We start from the raw sequence: 18,770 nt of genomic DNA, 5'->3' as shown, positions 1-18,770 counted from the left end.
AATATAGGCTGGATGTGAGCTCTGTGTGTCTCTAATATAGGCTGGATGTGAGATCTGTGTGTCTCCCAGTAATATAGGCTGGATGTGAGCTCTGTGTGTCTCTCCCAGTAATATAGGCTGGACGTGTGCTCTGTCTCTCTCCCAGTAATATAGCCTGGATGTGAGATCTGTGTGTCTCTCCCAGTAATATAGGCTGGATGTGAGGTCTGTGTGTCTCTCCCAGTAATATAGGCTGGATGTGAGCTCTGTGTGTCTCTCCAGTAATATAGGCTGGATGTGAGATCTGTGTGTCTCTCCCAGTAATATAGGCTGGATGTGAGGTCTGTGTGTCTCTCCCAGTAATATAGGCTGGATGTGAGATCTGTGTCTCTCCCAGTAATATAGGCTGGATGTGAGATCTGTGTGTCTCTCCCAGTAATATAGGCTGGATGTGATATCTGTGTCTCTCCCAGTAATATAGGCTGGATATGATCTCTGATATGTGATATGATATTTGAGATGATGTAAAATAAAATCACATGCACCCCTCCCCTGCTGGTGCTATTTCAGTGATTCTGGCATTATGTAAAGTGAGCACTGTAATCATTCAGTGGCCGCAGACATCACCAAAATCTTCAGCACCCCGATAGCTATGCCTCCAAATATGGAAAAAATACAAAAAAAAATGAATGCATATTAATTTGAGGAAAGCTTTATTTAAGTTTTATTAAATGGAAAATGATTATATAAAGTAGAGGAGAAAAGGTAATGATAGAAGACTATTTAAATTTCCCACTAATACTAAGTCTCATTGCTGTGGCCTGAGCTGCATATATTAATAACCAGCCACTTCACAGGCTCCGTACTGAAGATTGCTAATGAAAGGCGGCAGCACGTTACATTTTATATACTGTATCAGAGAGAATACAACAGTGTAATTTAGCAAAACCATAAAATGACTTAAAATAATATATAGTAATGTTAGAGCAGTAGTTCTGTATCTAAATAAGCTGGCCAAGGCTGAGTGGCTTCTTGGCACCCTCTGCCACCCATGGACACATGTCCCACCAGCCCTGCACCTATGTGAAGCCCCTGTAGTAAAGGGGGAGGTCACTTCTTCATTCTTACATGTATGTTAGAGACAGCATATATAGAGGACCTGTTTATTCCTGCTGTATTCAATTTTTTTTTAATTCACCATTCGGTTCCAGAAATATAGACCTTTTTAGTTAAAATAAATTACCGCAGGGGTGTGGCTCATGGGATCCTCCGGGGCGTGTCTTTAGGCGTCTCTGCATAATTAGCCTGTGAGACACGCCCCCATTAGTAAAGACCAGAATTGCACTGTATAAAAAGGCCCATATCTCAGGAACCATAAGGCGGATTAACAGAAAATTTGGGGAACAGCAGGAATAGAATACGGCCAAAATTGGGCACTTTTGACCTAAGGACAGGTCCTCTCTAACAATAAAATGTTATGGGAAGATTTGCATTGATGTGTTCACTTGTATGCTGACGACCATGGGTTGACTTTTCTCCATCTGGAGCGCATCGCCCAACTTCAACATGGCTGGTCTGGTCACACACACCTTCATCAGATGCCATGTTGGGGCTGGAGTGTGTTGGCGCAGAACGGAGAAAACATAGGGCGGCAGTATCAGTATACATCTGATCACAGTATATTGGTACGTTAGTTACTTTGCTGTTTCTAGCTCATATGGGACAATAAAGTGACCAACCCCTTTAAGTGTAGGGATCAGATGAGCAGGTTTATGCTGTCACTCAGTGACGCTTGCGTTGGTCAGCAAGGTGCTATTGTTAATAAAGTTGCTGATCGTGTCGAAAATGCTCTTTTCTAGAATATCTTTCTTGTTTTGCAGATTCACAGCTGCAGATCCCTGAAGCAAGTTTTGTATGTTCTCAATGCGGAATACGACTGACTTGGTGAGAGTTTCTCCAAAGGGGGTCATCACCGAATTAAACATTTTAATCTTTTGGCTCAAATCGACCAGGCAGGATGTTACTGTGTATCGGACATTCCGGTAGAGAGAGCCCTTCTTCTCCTTTATCTGACTGATACAAAGACTCATTTCCTTCTCCAGCATTGACGTGTTCTCCAAGATCTTGCTCCCAATCAAGATGACGCTTTTTTTCATCGAAAAGTTCAAGTTCCCCAGTTGTTTCCTCAAAGCGTCTTGCATTTCTTCCGCAAAAGGAGAAAGACTTTGATACAAAGCCGCAACTTGCAGATCGATCGTCTCTTTGACTTTTTCAGTGCATGTTGCGACCGCGCTCCTCAGCGCATTAAGGCACTCCGCCATTCTAACGTCCAGTGTTTGGAAGTACAAGACCAACGGCAACTTCAAGTCTAGACTGAAACTTTTTAACTTTTTGATAAATTCCAAAGTAATTTTTTCGACTTGCGTCTGAAGTTCATCAGCGTAGGGATTGAGCGTAATCTCCAGCTCTTCTGTGGTCTTACTTAGCAGCTTTGTCACCTCTTTGGAATAAGGGATGAGTTTGATCTTCAGCTGTTCCAACTCCAACTGGAGTTTTTCCGAGTCTTTTGTCGCCTGTTCATAGACTGTTTTGGCAAAAAACGAGACCTTGTTCAGTAGTTGTGCGTAGACGCTTTTCTCTTCTTCACCCAATGTTAGAGTGCTGCTGAAATTGGAAGCAAGAAAATGATTTACTTGGAAAAGTGCAAGAATTCTGTTTCCTATGATAGGCAAAAAAGTCTCTAAATACGCCCATACACCAAGGACTAATGTTGGCCGAACTCACCGATATCGACAAGTTTGGACGACACTCGTGCGGCTCATTCAGACGTCCGCGCACCTCAGTCCGAGATCAGATGACTAATACACGGACTGGCAGCGGCTCTCCCTACCCCACTGGGACACTTTGATAGAAATACATGCAGCTGTAATGATGTCACCCTTGGCCAGTCCCTGTGCATTAGCGCTCGGATCAGACCGATGTGCTGTACCTTTTGACCTTGCCCATGTCTATCTCTCCTTCCATGCCAATCTTGTCTTTGTGTTTCCTGATTGCTCTTTGATTTCTGTGTTTGACTTGGCTTTGACTCTGATTTGACTTTGCCTCAGGTTCCTGATACTTCTGCTTCTTGTCTGGTGTTTGACCCTCTGGCTCTCCTCTGACTCTGTTACTGTTTTTTTTTCCTTTGTACTGTGTGACAGTCTAGGTTTTGACTCGGCTTGTTTAACTATTCTGCTGCCACCTAGTGGTAGCTTCGCTGAAGCACTGCAGGTCTGCCCTTGCAGACTTGTTACTTTCCTTCCACTCTGTTGCCATCTGGTGGAAGTTGCAGTTACGTGCATAGCTGCAGCGTGACAATTCGCAAATTGAAAACCTCCAGAAACCTTACTCCAGTCAGGGACTGGAGTCAAATGTACCACAAAAAAATACAACATTTCATGAATCTGTCTAAAAAATCTGATAAGCGATGTTGTTGAGAAAAAATATAAAAAATGAAAGACTCAAAAAAGAAAGACAACTTAGAAATTGACACAAAATGTATAGAGAATAAGGAGCAAATACTAAGGCTACTTTCACACTGGCGTTGTTTTGAATACGTCGCAATGCGTCGTTTAGGGGAAAAAACGCATCTTGCAAAGTTGTTTGCAGGATGCGTTTTTGCCCCATAGAGTAACATTACCGACGCATTGCGACGTATTGACACACGTCGCAACCATCGTGCGACGGTTGCGCCGTGTTGTGGCGGACCGCCGAGAGCAAAAACCGTTAAACGTAACGTTTTTTGCTGCCGACGGACCGCTTTTTCCGACCGCGCATGCGCGGCCGGAACTCCGCCCCCACCTCCCCGCACCTCACAATGGGGCAGCGGATGCGCCAGAGAAATGTATCCGCTGCACCCGTTGTGCGGCGCATCAAACGCTAGCATCGGAATCTCGGCCCGACGCAATGCGACGGGCCGAATTCGACGCTAGTGTGAAAGCCTTAAGCTACTAAAAGGTGTCATGATCCAGGTCCGGGTTTGCTTCTTGCTTTTCTTTCCCTGGCCTGGTTATGGTGGGGTTAAGTTTTCCTGCCTCTTTTTGGTTCCTGGGTGGCTATTTATTGGTGCCATTTCTAGTAGCATTTGTCAGTGATAATGTAATGCACCTGCAAGGCAGTTGCACGCAACCTCCACCAGGGGGCGCAGGTAAGGGGAAACCGGTAGCACTCACCGTGTAGCACCACAGTGCAAAGTGCGGAGCGCCACAAGGAGGTGGCAGAGAAGTTAGACAGTCCGGTCAGCAAAAAACAGGAAGATAAGTACCGGAGGTCACAGCAATGCACGTGGTCAGAGACAAGACAGAAATCGGAACCAGGCGGGAGCATGGGATCCAAAACATGAGACAGAAGATGTAGTCAGGGTATGAGCCAAAGAGTCAAAGCCAGAACGGGAAACGTAGTAACAGACGGAAAGCAGGAGGCGGGGTTCAGAATTCAAGCCGAGTCATACACTGTAGGGAACCACCAAACACACTCTAAGTCAGAGATAGGGAACAGGTCAGGCACAAATACAGGTGGTCAAAGGCAGAAGGATCACTAGGGTATAAGGATCAGTTGCTCAAGCCAGGGACTGGAACTATCACTGACAAATGCTACCACGAGTGGCAGCACTAAATAGCCACCCACGAACCAAAGAGAGGCAGAAAAAGTTAACCCCACCATAACCAGACCGAGGAAGGAAAAGCAAGAAGCAAACCCCCGACCTGGATCATGACAAAAGGCAGCAAATTACTCCAGAGAAGTGGAGAAACAGCAATGATGAATTCGGAGCCCAAATGCAACACACAGATAAACTATAAAGAATAGAAAAAGTTTTAACAAATAATTGGAGTATGCTTCCATATAATGATTGTATACATTGTATCAAGAGTTTCCTTCTACTTGTAAACATTTAGCTGCTGTTACTTTCATCTCACATACTCCAAGAGGCTGCTGAAGTCAGAGAGGGACACTTGTGAGGAGCTGCTGTCCTTGGTGCTGCCGCTCAGGAGGCTGAGGTAAGACAAGAGGGCATCATCCAGTAGTTTCGTGTTGTCATCGACGAGAGAACCTGAGCGAAGAATGACAATCGTTATTTTTATATTGAATTGGCAAGATTTATGTTCAACCATGAGATCAGCGGGGTCTGACGTGAAAGCTCATGAGGGAACAGGATGGTAAAAGTCGTCGAGAAATTGCCCCTTTTACCTTCCCAATAATGTAGATAAAAATAACACAAGTAACTTTTAAAGGGTAACTTAAACCTTTAAAAGATTTAGTTACTCATTAAAGGGAATGTGTTGGGAGGATCAACCTTCCTAAGCCATCTATATGGGCATGTAGGTCCCAGGAAGCTGAATAAAATGATACCTTGATGTATGCGATCCGATGTCTTATTCAAGAGAAATCCATGTTTTTCTTAATATGTAAATGAGATGTTAAGATCTATGGGCCGGGCATAGATCTTCCCGAGAAACTGCTTCTAGAATGCATTGTAAATTAAAGGAGTCGTTACCAATGTGAGACATTTAATGACTCTCCGTCTGCTCCCATGATCTATATGTCTGGTAACGCCCCCTTTTATTTAAGATCCGCTCTAGAGGCAGATTTCTCCATGAGATCTATGTCCCAACCCATAGATCTTAACTCATTTGCATATTAAGAAACACATGGATTTCTCTGTAATAAAACATCGGATCGCAGATATCAAGGTATCATTTTATTCGACTTTCAGTTACCTGCATGCCAATATAAGCGGCTTAGGCGGGTTGATCCTAGTGACAGATTCCCTTTAAGAAGAGATTTAACAGGAAAAGATAAGCTAAAAAAAGAACTAAAGACAGTATTAGAGGGAATTTCTGTGATAGTTAACTAAAAAAGAAAAGAAAAGCCGGGGAATGGCATTACAGACTGTGTATACATATATAACTGTCAATCATTTTTTGGGACCGCCCACAGGACTCCTAAGCCCAGAATGAGAAGTGATTTAAAAGAATCAACAAGGACTGACCTGTGATGATGCTTATAAGAGTGAACGTTACCACTTTAGCCAACATTTTCTTTTATACCCTGTGGAGTGAAATTTTCTCCATTATTCCATAACATTTTATTACAATCACTTGATACCCAGTATCATGAAACACGCATTTTTGCATCAGATAAATGGTTTTTTTTGTGAAAAATTTGCTTAATCCCTAGAATAAGGGTGGAAATACCGGGTGAAGGGCGCTCCCATGATAGAAGATTAAATCAAATTACCATACCAGAAAATAAAAATGTATTGAAAAACACAACCCGTTTCGACTGTATCCAGCCTTCTTCAGGTGTCTCAAACACCTGAAGAAGGATACCCCCGAAACGCATTGTATTTTTAATTTTTTTTTTCTTGTACTTTTTTGGTAAATAACTACATCTTCTATCGTGAGAGCGCCCTTTACCTTGTATCTCCATCCTCATTGGAGGAATTTCCATCAGCACACCAGGTCGGCTGCACATATTGGATTTATTTCATGCATTTATAGGCATTGTTCCCAAATATCCACAATTCCATCAAGTGAGCAAATTCCCTGATTTTAATTTCTCTTTTTAAAATGACTACTCTCAGAAAGTGGCATCTTCTCTACTTTTTCCCTTAAGGGAATTTCACTATTGGTATATTAATTCCTAGAATGTTATGTTTTTTAAATAAAAGCTCAATCTCTTTTCTATGTCTTTGTATGCAACTGCCTCTTCAGAGACTTTAACTCTATAGCGCCTCCTGTTGGAAGCAGCAATTCTACAAGTCACTCTCAATCCTTTAACGAAAATCTCAACACGGTGTTTCGGGGTGTTGTCCCTCATCAGTGCAAAGTATGAGATCTGATTTGGCTACGAGAGAGGCTCTGGATGGAGGTCTGAGGGGTAATGTTTCTCTGTGACTAGGATTGCTGCTACCAACAGGTGGTGCTATAGAGTTCAAGTCCTCTTCCTCTCTGAACAGGCAATTCGCATATTCAGTTTCCAAGAGAAGCATTGCACGGCGAAGCGAATAAGCCTCCTTACATTGGCATGCCATGGCCGCTATGTCTCTCTCCACAAGGAGAAATATTGCCCCTTAGACCTCAGTCTAGAGCCTGTCACCTAGCCAAATCAGTTCTCATACTTTGCACTAATGAGGGGAAACGCCCACGAAACACCGTGTCTGCGAATTGAGATACTGATTTGGCTTTTATCCTAAGTCATATTGCACGACTTGTTAAAGGGTCGATAATGTTTGCTGCATCCAAGAGGTGGTGCTTCTAGTCCTCTTCCTCTCTGAACAGGCAATTTGCCTATTACATTTCCCGGAGGAGCATTGCACGGCGTATAAGCCTCCTTACCTTGGCATGCCAGAGTCGGTATGTCTCTCTCCACAAGGAGAAACATTGCCCCTTAGACCTCAGTCTAGAGCCTGTCACCTAGCCAGATCAGTTCTCAAACTTTGCACTAATGAGGGGCAACACCCACGAAACACCGTGTCTGCGAATTGAGATACTGATTTGGCTTTTATCCTAAGTCATATTACACGACTTGTTAAAGGGTCGATAATGTTTGCTGCATCCAACAGGTGGTGCTATAAATTTCTAGTCCTTTTCCTCTCTGAAGAGGCAATTTGCCTATTACATTTCCCAGAGGAAAATTTCCACAAGGAGACATGTTACCACTTAGCCCTATGTCTTTGCAGAAATACTCTTAAAGGGGCTCTCTACTGCTAACAGCACGCACACTGATTAGCTGTTATTTGCGCGGCAGGCAAGGTGTAAGCAGTGTACGGAGTAAGAACCGCACAGCTCTGTGCGCGCTGTGTAGTCACCAATCCCAGGTACTGCAGATCAGCTCATGTTCAAGTGAATGGGAGCTGAGAGCAATATATACGGAACTGCAACTACAGGTATCAGATGATCAGTGCCGGACCCCATCGTGTCCTTTTCCAAGGATAGGTCATAAACATGACAGTAATGGACAACCCCTTTAAGGGATCCGAGCCGTATATTATCAATGTCATAGAAAAAGGGTAAAAATCCTATAAATAAATGATCAGAAGGAAACTAGAGGAATGTGGTGCGAAATCTATAGGTCCAGTATAACCCCTGACACCCAAGGAAGAGGGTGCGCTCCTTACCTGGTGGCTGCTCGTCTCCTTGTCCGGATTCGGTGTTGGTCCTGTAAGCCGATATTTATATGAGCGCGGACGTCGTCTGGCTGTTGGCATCGCAGCTTGTGTTACAGCGCGGAGTCCCTGACGCGTCTCTGATTTCAAGGTAACGCAGGAAATTTGATGAACTCGAGAGTTTACAAGCAATGAAAAGTCATGAGGAAACAGAATGCGCAATACCGGAATAATGTAACTATATCAAGAGCAGAAAATGTGTAGAAAAGCCCGGTCTTCCTGACCTCGTTCCCCGGGACAAGTAAAAACTACATTGGTGCATATGCCAGTCTAATATGTCCAGGAACTGTTCCAATTCCCTTGCTTAAAAGCATGCCACCCATTCTCTAAATCAGCTTTCTGCCAGCACTATAGGTGATGGAACTTGCTTTCTGTCATTTCACAGCGTACATTCCGTTTGCCGTCTTCCAATAGCTTGCTCTCCTGTCTGCTGGTATGTAGTTTGGCAGACAGGAGAGCAGGAGCAGAGGAACAAAGACCACTTCCAGGAGAGACACAAAGACACCCCGCACAGACTTCCTGTACTAGTTTTATGGTCTCAGAGATCCTAAATCACCTCTAAGATCCTTAAAGGGATGAAAAACTGATTTATACATAAGGATTGTTGTTAAAAGGGTGTTCTCAAGCCCATACATCCAGAAGATATGCCATGAATATAAGCTAAATGTGGGTCTCACCAATGTTATATTGCTCATGTGAGGAGATCTTGAAAGGAGGTTGGGGTTCAAGTCTGTGTGACTGCAGACGTGTGAATCCTCACAACGCACTGGGGAACAGGAGTGGGTGGGCACGTGACTTCTATTATGCAGTCACATGCCAACTAGTCGTGTGCAGCCTTTGCTCAATGCAATTGAAATAAGCGAGGCCAGACACAGTCTAGTCGGAATGTGGCCAGAAATATGCAAATTGCGCACTTGCGGTCACATAACCACCCTTTCCCAGTGCTGACATCGGAGAATCCTGACAGCGCACAGTGTGCGAGCTGTGAGGATTCACAAGCCTGCAGTCACATTGATTGACTGCAGACTTGAACTCTAACCTGAACATATGTTAATGCTAGACTGAACCTACCGTAGGATTAGAATCGTAAGTTTACGGGGAGAACTTGCATGTGTATGGGGGACAAGTTGGGAGGTTAAAGCTGTTTGGTTGACAGGTATCTAAGGTGTGTCCAATAGGAGCTGCAGTACCTCAGAAAGGCCACTGCACAGTGTACGGCGCTGTGCTGTCCCAGATTTGCACACTGTGACCGTCCGGCTATCACTGGAGCTGTCGACCAGTGCTGGAGCAGGATGTCAGATCCCCACCAATCAGAAATTGGTGACCTGTTTTGGACAACTCCTTTAAGCCATGTACGATTTAAGGAAAGCCAAATCCCCCTCTAACAAAATACCATAGAGCCCGAGAAGAAGCTGCTGTAGGCGAAACTCCGATCAGGCTGCTTGGATTATGACTGTCTTGTACATTACACTATTAATATGTTGCTTTTGTGGGAACAGGAAAGTGATTTGGTATCTTTATCTCTTATATGATCATTGCACAGTGATGATGTTTTGATTCTTTGGTGTTGCTGATCACGAGAAAAGGAAGAGGATCGTTTAACAACAATGGAGCATTGGGTTTCTTATTTATTCCTAGGGTATCGCAAGGAGGATTTGGCTTTATTTATAAATTATGATGTTTTATCCCAAAAACATTATTCCAAAGTGATCGTGTGCTGTCTGTCGTCAAGCATAGTCCATTTCTAGCAGAGACTTATTACAGGAAGTGGGGGGAGGGGGTCTTTTTCTGTCCACAGTAAGAAGGGTTGTTATTATCTATGCTCCTATATACAGGATTTCTGTTCAGGTCATTGTCATTGGACAATAAAAGAAGCAATGTATGCTGGAAAAAAGAGGGAAGGCAGTTCCAACACCTATAGTTCTGGCAGAATGCGAATGAAGATGAACTGTCCACACAAAAAGAGAGTGTAGCAAATTACAGAGCAGGAGATTCAGCACAGTTCCTGGACATATTAGACTGGTATATGAACCAAAGTAATTGTGGGAGGCAAGACCATGCTTCTGTATAGGTTTTACGTGGAAGCACAGGAACACGTTTGTACTTTCAAAAAAGTTGTATAAATACATGGAATTATTATAGCTTTTCTGCATGAATCCAATGCTGGTGAGATTCACTTCATTTTAAAGCTTCTCCCCCCCGGCCAAACTTCTCACGTATCAGTGCACGGAGCTGGGCGATGCAATTACTGATAATCGCAAAACATATATTAATTGCATTTTAAGCAGAAAAATCACCTCCGCGGCACGAAGCAAAGTTCAGGTATCCAGAACCGAAATTCATTACAAAGTTGATTGAAGAAAAAGCAAAGACTTAGAACAATAAAAACAGACGCGTTTCTGGCACTATGACTAAAGGCGCTTGACGCACCAGAAATGCGTTGGTGTCTTGTATTGTTTTAATCCGATATCGGCGTCATTTGGAATTTTAACATGTACCAATAAAGAAGATTTTTATGTCCCTGGAGCTTTCTCTTCATCGTTGTTCCGGCGCACACTATGTAACGCCATTGTCACGCTGACACATTGCAGGAAAATGCAAACTCCACTAGATGGCAGCAGAGTGGAGAGGGGGCTTAAATCCTGCTCAGAGCAGATAAGCAGAACTGCAGCGAGGCTACCACCAGGTGGCAGCAGAATAGTCAGACAAGCCGGGTCGATGCCAGAGAGTAACGAAGTACCAAGGGAAATGCCAAACACAGAGTCAGAGCAGTGCCAAAAGGTCAGTACCAGTCCGCAGCAGAAGTACCAGAAGGGAGAGGCAGAATCAGGTCAGAACGAAAGCTGAGTCGATTAAGGTGGAGTCCAAATACACAGTGACACACAAAGTCGGGGTGGGAAGAGAGGAAAGAACAGACACGGCAAAGCCAGCCAAACGCAGCGGGACAAATCAGGGTTTCACCAGAGCCAGCTACACACGCCGTAGGCAGGAAATATAACACATTGCCTGCAGGATGCAGCGCAGAGAAATAGCAGACCCAACACCGGAATGAGGCAGAGAAAGTTAACCCCAGACATGACCAGACCGGGAAAGGAGAGACAAGACCCAAAACCCGGTCTGGATCATGACAGCCATGCTGGCTAATGATAAGAGGAGCCGTGGATGCCGGCAGGTACGAGGCGTCTCACAAGGCTCCTATGGAAAACTGAATAAATAGGCATAATTTATGCAAACAAAAAATCATCATTTTTGGCACAGATTCATAAAAGTATTGTAGGGATTCACGCTCTCAGGTAAGCATAAGGTAGTGTTCACACAGGCAGTGTGCGGTTTGGTCCAAACATGTGCAGTTTCATTGCTTTCATAAAATTCCAAGAGATTAAAAAAAAAAAAAAAAAAAAGCCTTTTCTGGGCACAAAGGTATCACAGCGAATAAACAGTTCATTGATCAGGCACAGAAATGACAGTGCGGGCTCACCCGACCAGATTACAGCCCTTTCTCTTGGAGAAAACTTCATACACAGAAGTGGTACGCTCCTTCTAGTCTCAGTATCTCCTCCACCCTGAGATCCAGCACCAAACAGAAGTGTTCAACTCCATACACAGTTCACAATGAACACTCTGCAGCTCCAACACACAGACTGCTCAGCTTTCCTAGCTGACCCATGCAGTCTCCATTCAGAGCGAGATTCTGGCGTGTCCCTTTCCTAGCTACAGCTCACATTTTGGCTGGTCACTCACCAGCTTCAGCACCCTCGACTCTGCTCCATCCAGCAGACTGACACAAAGCAAGTTACCGTAGGTGCATCTAATCAAGACCTGCAGTGACAGTGACTTTTCTACAGTGTCTTCACCAAAATTCTGGTTTATAGCACTATGATAAGTTGCAAAAATGTTGTGCAACTCAAGGTTAAACAAAAATGTTGCTACTTTGGCCGCTTTGAAGACAATTTGGGCCAGTTTTGCCAAAGCAGGAACAATGGGGACATTACAAACTGTGGCATACCTTATGCCAGAAATCTTACTCCAGTCCTACACTGGAGTAAGATTTATGACGAGGCTCTCGGAGGCACATGCCACTAATTCCTTAAGAAGCGTGAACCTCTTAATTAAGCAGGTGCATCTGACTATGTGATAAATGCCTTGAAGAGAAAAAAAATTAAACTTCAGAATGACATTCTTTTTGGCAATGGTCGCCTCAACTTCCTAAAGAAATTACAATTAAAAAAAAAACTATCAAATCATCGCATGTGCCCCAAATTTGTATCAATAAAAAATGTCAGCTTGCGACGCAAAAACAAGGAGCATTAAAAAACGCCTTTTTCACTTTTGGTTTTATTTCAGGTCATCATCATTTTATTGGTAAAAATAGCATTTTTTTTTTAATAAAGCAGGAGCGGAGGACATGGCTTTCTGACTTAGAATTGCCGACAGTTTAATAAATGTGTTAATAAAAGACGTTTTCAATCGTTCTACGCGAATCTATAAAGCAATGACGTACATGATTAATTTCAGCATTTCACAGTCTGCGGAATATCCAGAAATGCATTTATTTATCTTTTACAATAGTTTTACAATAAACATTTGCGTTTATTAACTTGTCATTTACATGATTTGCATCATTACCCGTCCTCATCACCGGGACAATATTTTGCAGCATAAATGGAATCGGCCGCGTAGTGACCGGTTATACATGTCTGCCCCCTACAGTCTGGACATAGTAACACAGATCAAAAAAGGTGAATGATAAGTCTTTATTTTAGAATGGAGCAAAGGTTTTTCTAAAGTATCATAAATCAAAATGTACGGGCTCCGACAATGAGTTAAACTGTTATTGGTGCATATTTCAATTCAATGCAGGAACTGTCACCAATTTCAGGCCCTGTGGGTTGACATCCCTTCTCTTAAAGTTTGTAGATTATTGCACCACTATTCTGCCAGCACTATAGGAGCTGGAACTTTTCATTACTTTATGTCTGCCCTGAACAGAAAGTCTACTTCTCTATAATGCCTCTATCCAGAAGCAGAGGGACAAAAAAATCCCCAAAACTTCATGTAGAAAAGTAAAAATCTGACCACGTACATAGTGTATACCCGCCATACTTACATATACCATACCGCACATACACACTGTGACACACATATATAGTACATAGTGTATACATGCCATACTTATATACTATACTGTACATACACACTGTGACACACATATATAGTATATAGCCATACTTATACACATATACACTCACTGTGATCCACATACAGGTCCTTCTCAAAAAATTAGCATATAGTGTTAAATTTAATTATTTACCATAATGTAATGATTACAATTAAACTTTCATATATTATAGATTCATTATCCACCAACTGAAATTTGTCAGGTCTTTTATTGTTTTAATACTGATGATTTTGGCATACAACTCCTGATAACCCAAAAAACCTGTCTCAATAAATTAGCATATCAAGAAAAGGTTCTCTAAACGACCTATTACCCTAATCTTCTGAATCAACTAATTAACTCTAAACACATGCAAAAGATACCTGAGGCTTTTATAAACTCCCTGCCTGGTTCATTACTCAAAACCCCCATCATGGGTAAGACTAGCGACCTGACAGATGTCAAGAAGGCCATCATTGACACCCTCAAGCAAGAGGGTAAGACCCAGAAAGAAATTTCTCAACAAATAGGCTGTTCCCAGAGTGCTGTATCAAGGCACCTCAATGGTAAGTCTGTTGGAAGGAAACAATGTGGCAGAAAACGCTGTACAACGAGAAGAGGAGACCGGACCCTGAGGAAGATTGTGGAGAAGGACCGATTCCAGACCTTGGGGAACCTGAGGAAGCAGTGGACTGAGTCTGGTGTGGAAACATCCAGAGCCACCGTGCACAGGCGTGTGCAGGAAATGGGCTACAGGTGCCGCATTCCCCAGGTAAAGCCACTTTTGAACCATAAACAGCGGCAGAGGCGCCTGACCTGGGCTACAGAGAAGCAGCACTGGACTGTTGCTAAGTGGTCCCAAGTACTTTTTTCTGATGAAAGCAAATTTTGCATGTCATTCGGAAATCAAGGTGCCAGAGTCTGGAGGAAGACTGGGGAGAAGGAAATGCCAAAATGCCTGAAGTCCAGTGTCAAGTACCCACAGTCAGTGATGGTGTGGGGCGCCATGTCAGCTGCTGGTGTTGGTCCACTGTGTTTCATCAAGGGCAGGGTCAATGCAGCTAGCTATCAGGAGATTTTGGAGCACTTCATGCTTCCATCGGCTGAAATGCTTTATGGAGATGAAGATTTCATTTTTCAGCACGACCTGGCACCTGCTCACAGTGCCAAAACCACTGGTAAATGGTTTACTGACCATGGTATTGCTGTGCTCAATTGGCCTGCCAACTCTCCTGACCTGAACCCCATAGAGAATCTGTGGGATATTGTGAAGAGAAAGTTGAGAGACGCAAGACCCAACACTCTGGATGAGCTTAAGGCCGCTATTGAAGCATCCTGGGCCTCCATAACATCTCAGCAGTGTCACAGGCTGATTGCCTCCATGCCACGCCGCATTGAAGCAGTCATTTCTGCCAAAGGATTCCCGACCAAGTATTGAGTGCATAACTGAACATTATTATTTGATGGTTTTTTTGTTTGTTATTAAAAAACACTTTTATTTGATTGGATGGGTGAAATATGCTAATTTATTGAGACAGGTTTTTTGGGTTATCAGGAGTTGTATGCCAAAATCATCAGTATTAAAACAATAAAAGACCTGACAAATTTCAGTTGCTGGATAATGAATCTATAATATATGAAAGTTTAATTGTAATCATTACATTATGGTAAATAATGAAATTTAACACTATATGCTAATTTTTTGAGAAGGACCTGTACATAGTGTATACCTGCCATACTTATACACTATACTGTACATACACACTGTGACACACATATATAGTATATAGCCATACTTATACACATATACACTCACTGTGATTCACATACATAGTATACAGTGGGGAAAATAAGTATTTGATACGCTGCCTATTTTGCACGTTTTCCCACCTACACAGATTGGAGAGGTCTGTAATTTTTTATCCCAGGTACACGTCACCTGTGAGAGACCGGATCAAAAAATAAAAACCGGAAAATCGCATTGTAGGATTTTTATATAACTAATTTGCCTTTTATTGCATGAAATAAGTATTTGATATAATAGAAAAACAGAGCTTAATTTTTGGTCCAGAAACCTTTGGTTGTAATTACAGAGGTCAGACGTTTCCTGTAGTTCCTGACCAGGTTTGCACACACTGCAGCCGGGATCTTGGCCCCCTCCTCCATACAGATTTCCTCCAGATCTTTCAGGTTTTGGGGCGGTCGCTGGGCAACATTGAGTTTCAGCTTCCTCCAAAGATTTTCTATTGGGCTTAGGTCTGGAGACCGGCTAGGCCACTCCAGGACCTTGAAATGCTTCTTACGGAGGCACGCCTTTGTTGCCCTGGCTGTGTGTTTTGGGTCATTTCTATGCTCGAAGATCCAGCCACGACCCATCTTCAGTGCTTTTTCTGATGGAAAAGGTTGTTGGCCAAAATCTTGTGATACCTGACCCCATCCATCCTGCCTTCAATACGGTGCAGTTCTCGTGTCCCCTTTGCAGAAAAGCACCCCCAAAGTATGATGTGTCTCCCCCCATGCTTCACGGTTGGGAGGGTGTTCTTGGGCTTTTATTCATTCTTCTTCCTCCAAACAAGGTGAGTGGAGTTTATACCAAAAAGTTATATTTTGGTCTCATCTGACCACATGACCTTCTCCTGTGCCTCCTCTGGATCATCCAGATGGTCATTGGCAAACTTCAGACTGGCCATGGACATGTGCTGGCGTGAGCAGGGGGACCTCGCGTGCCCTGCAGGATTTTAATCCATGATGGCGTAGTGTGTTACTAACAATAATGTTTGAGACTCTGGACTCTGCTCTCTTTGGGTCATTGACCAGGTCCTCCCGTGTAGTTCTGGGCCGATTCTTGACCTTTCTCAGAATCATCCTAACCCCACAAGGCGAGATCTTGCATGGAGCCCCAGATCGATGAAGATTGACAGTCATCTTGTGTTTCTTCCATTTTCTAATAATTGTGCCAACACTTGTTGCCTTCTCACCAAGCTGCTTGCCTAATGACCTGGAGCCCATCCCAGCCTTGCTGAGGTCTACAATTTTGTCCCTTGTGTTCTTAGACAGCTCTTTGGTCTTGGCCATGGTGGAGTGTGATCAAACAGATGCAATTAATACAGGTAATGAGTGCAGAGTAGGAGGCTTCTTGAAGAAAAACTAACAAGTCTGTGAGAGCCAGAATTCATGCTGGTTGGTAGTTGATCAAACACTTAATTAAATTGCATTTTATTGCATGAAATATGTAAAAATCCTATAATGTGATTTGTTTTTAGATTCTGTCCGTCGCAGGTGAACTGTACCTACGATAAAAATTACAGACCTCTCCATTCTTTGTAGGTGGGAAAATTGCAAAATCGTCAGTGTGTCAAATACTTATTTTCCCCAGTGTATATTGTAAATCAGTGGCTTTCACGTCCATGCGGTAAAGAGGCAGTGACCCAGGTTAGTTCAACTGAAATGTCTTTATTTTGGCAACTTACGAAAATAAACTCAAACATTATCCTCCTTTTCACAGCTGGATCGTCCATAACAGTCCGTATCAATCTGTTGCCGTGGGCCTATGCACCATCGTGGATGTGTCAATGGTTTTATATACTCATACTTACATACATATATACACACTGTGGCACACATACATGGTATATACCAATACATGGAAGAGTTACAAACATGCACAATCTACAGGCGCTTAGATTCCAGGCAGAAACGCGTCAGGTTTTTATATATACTTTTTGGGTTCCATTTTTTTATGGATCTTTAATAAAGCATGAACTAATTTTTACACCTTGTGGATGGATGTGCCGCTCAGTTTCATATCCCTGCTCTTCCTATACTATAACATCAGGTGACGCTACTCTACTATAAATATCTGCTGATGTTCATTAGTTTATACAGAATTTAGTCATAATGATCGAATCCTGAAAATACAGGAGGTCCTGGCTCCACCATATATTTACTATTACAAGACCTGTCTGCAGGAGAAGCCTCCTCCTATTGCCCTGTCTGCAGGAAGCACCTCACTCTATGATCCTATCTGCAGGACAAGCCTCTCCCTCTGGCGCTATCTATAGGAGGAGCAGGAGCCTCTCCCTCTGGCGCTACCTACAGGAGGAGTCTCCCCTATGGTCCTGTCTGCAGGAGGAGACTCCCTATATGGCCCTTTCTACAGGAGGAACCTACCTCTAAGGTCCTATCTATAGGAGGAGCTTACCTCTAAGGTCTTGTCTATAGGAGGAGCTTACCTCTATGGCCCTATCTGCAGTAGGAGCCTCCCTTTATGGCCCTATATGCAAGAGGAGCCTGCTTCTATTGCCACTTTCTCAGAATGAGCTTCTCCCTCTGGCACTATCTAAAGGATGAGCCTCCCCTACGGCCCTATCTGGAAGAAGAGCCTGTCTCTATGCCTACAGGAGGAGCCTCCCTCTATGGCCTTATCTGCAGGAGGAGCCTCCCCTCCCACTATGACTCTATTTGCAGGAGGAGCCTCCCCTATGGCCTTATATGCAGGATGCGCATCTCCCCATGGCCCTATATGCAAGAGCATCTTCTCCTCATGATACTTTCTGCAGAAAGAGCCTCTCCCTATGGCCCCATCTGCAGAAAGTGCCTCTCCCTATGGCCCCATCTGCAGAAAGAGCCTCTCCATATGGCTCTTTCTGCAGGGGAACCTCTCAATATGGCCCTATCTGCAGGAGGAGAGTCACTGTATGGTCCTATCTGCAGGTGGAGCCTCCCCTATGGCCCTATCTGTAGGAACCGCTTCCCCTATGGCCTTATCTACAGGATAAACCTTTTTCTATGGCCCTATCTGCAGATGGAGCTTCCCCTTATGGCCCTATCTACAAAACTAGCTTCCCTCTATGGCCCTATCTACAAGAGGAGCCTCCCTCTATGTCCCTATCTATAGAAGGAGCCTCTCCCTATAACCCTATCTGTTGGAGAAGTCTTACTCTAAGGCCTTGTCTGCAGGAAGAGTCTCAACCTATGGCCCTATCTGCAGGACTAAGCTCACCTTATAACTCTATCTGCAGGAGGAACCTCCTCTTGGCCATATCTACAGGAGGATCCTCCTATGGCCCTAACTGCAGGAGGAACCTCTCCCCATGGCCCTATCTGCAAGAAGAGCTTCTCCCCGTGACACTTTCTGCAGGAAGAGGCTCTCCCTATGGATATATCTGCAGAAGTAGCCTCTCCCTATGGCCCTATCAGCAGTAGGAATCTCCCTCTATGGTCCTATCTGACGGAGAAACCTCCTATGGCCCTATCTGCAGAAGGAGCGTCCTCTTGGCCCTATCTACAGGAGGAGCCTCGCCTATGGCCCTGTCCGCATGAGAAGCCTTCCCCTATGGTCCTATCTGCAGGAGAAGCTTCCCACTCAATCCCTATCTGCAGGAGGAGCCTTCTTATAGTTTCATCTACAGGAAGAGCTTCCCCTAT

General features: G+C 43.8%; 1 protein-coding gene across 1 annotated transcript; it reads right to left on the bottom strand.

Moving 5' to 3' along the window:
- Positions 1 to 677: 677 nt before the first annotated feature.
- LOC138651448 (apolipoprotein A-IV-like) lies at positions 678 to 8,267 on the bottom strand. The gene is made up of 4 exons (XM_069741660.1): positions 8,138 to 8,267; positions 6,008 to 6,066; positions 4,939 to 5,068; positions 678 to 2,643 (listed from the first exon to the last, which is right to left on the bottom strand). Exons 2-4 carry the CDS (start codon positions 6,051 to 6,053, stop codon positions 1,758 to 1,760), a joined length of 1,062 nt encoding a protein of 353 aa, XP_069597761.1. The 5' UTR covers positions 6,054 to 6,066; positions 8,138 to 8,267; the 3' UTR covers positions 678 to 1,757.
- Between the last annotated feature and the right edge of the window lie 10,503 nt (positions 8,268 to 18,770).

The sequence above is a fragment of the Ranitomeya imitator genome, chromosome 10 (assembly GCF_032444005.1).
Source record: "Ranitomeya imitator isolate aRanImi1 chromosome 10, aRanImi1.pri, whole genome shotgun sequence".
NCBI classification, from domain to species: domain Eukaryota; kingdom Metazoa; phylum Chordata; class Amphibia; order Anura; family Dendrobatidae; genus Ranitomeya; species Ranitomeya imitator.
The sequence above is the reverse complement of the archived record's forward strand: the minus strand, read 5'-3'. Positions and strand labels throughout refer to the sequence as shown.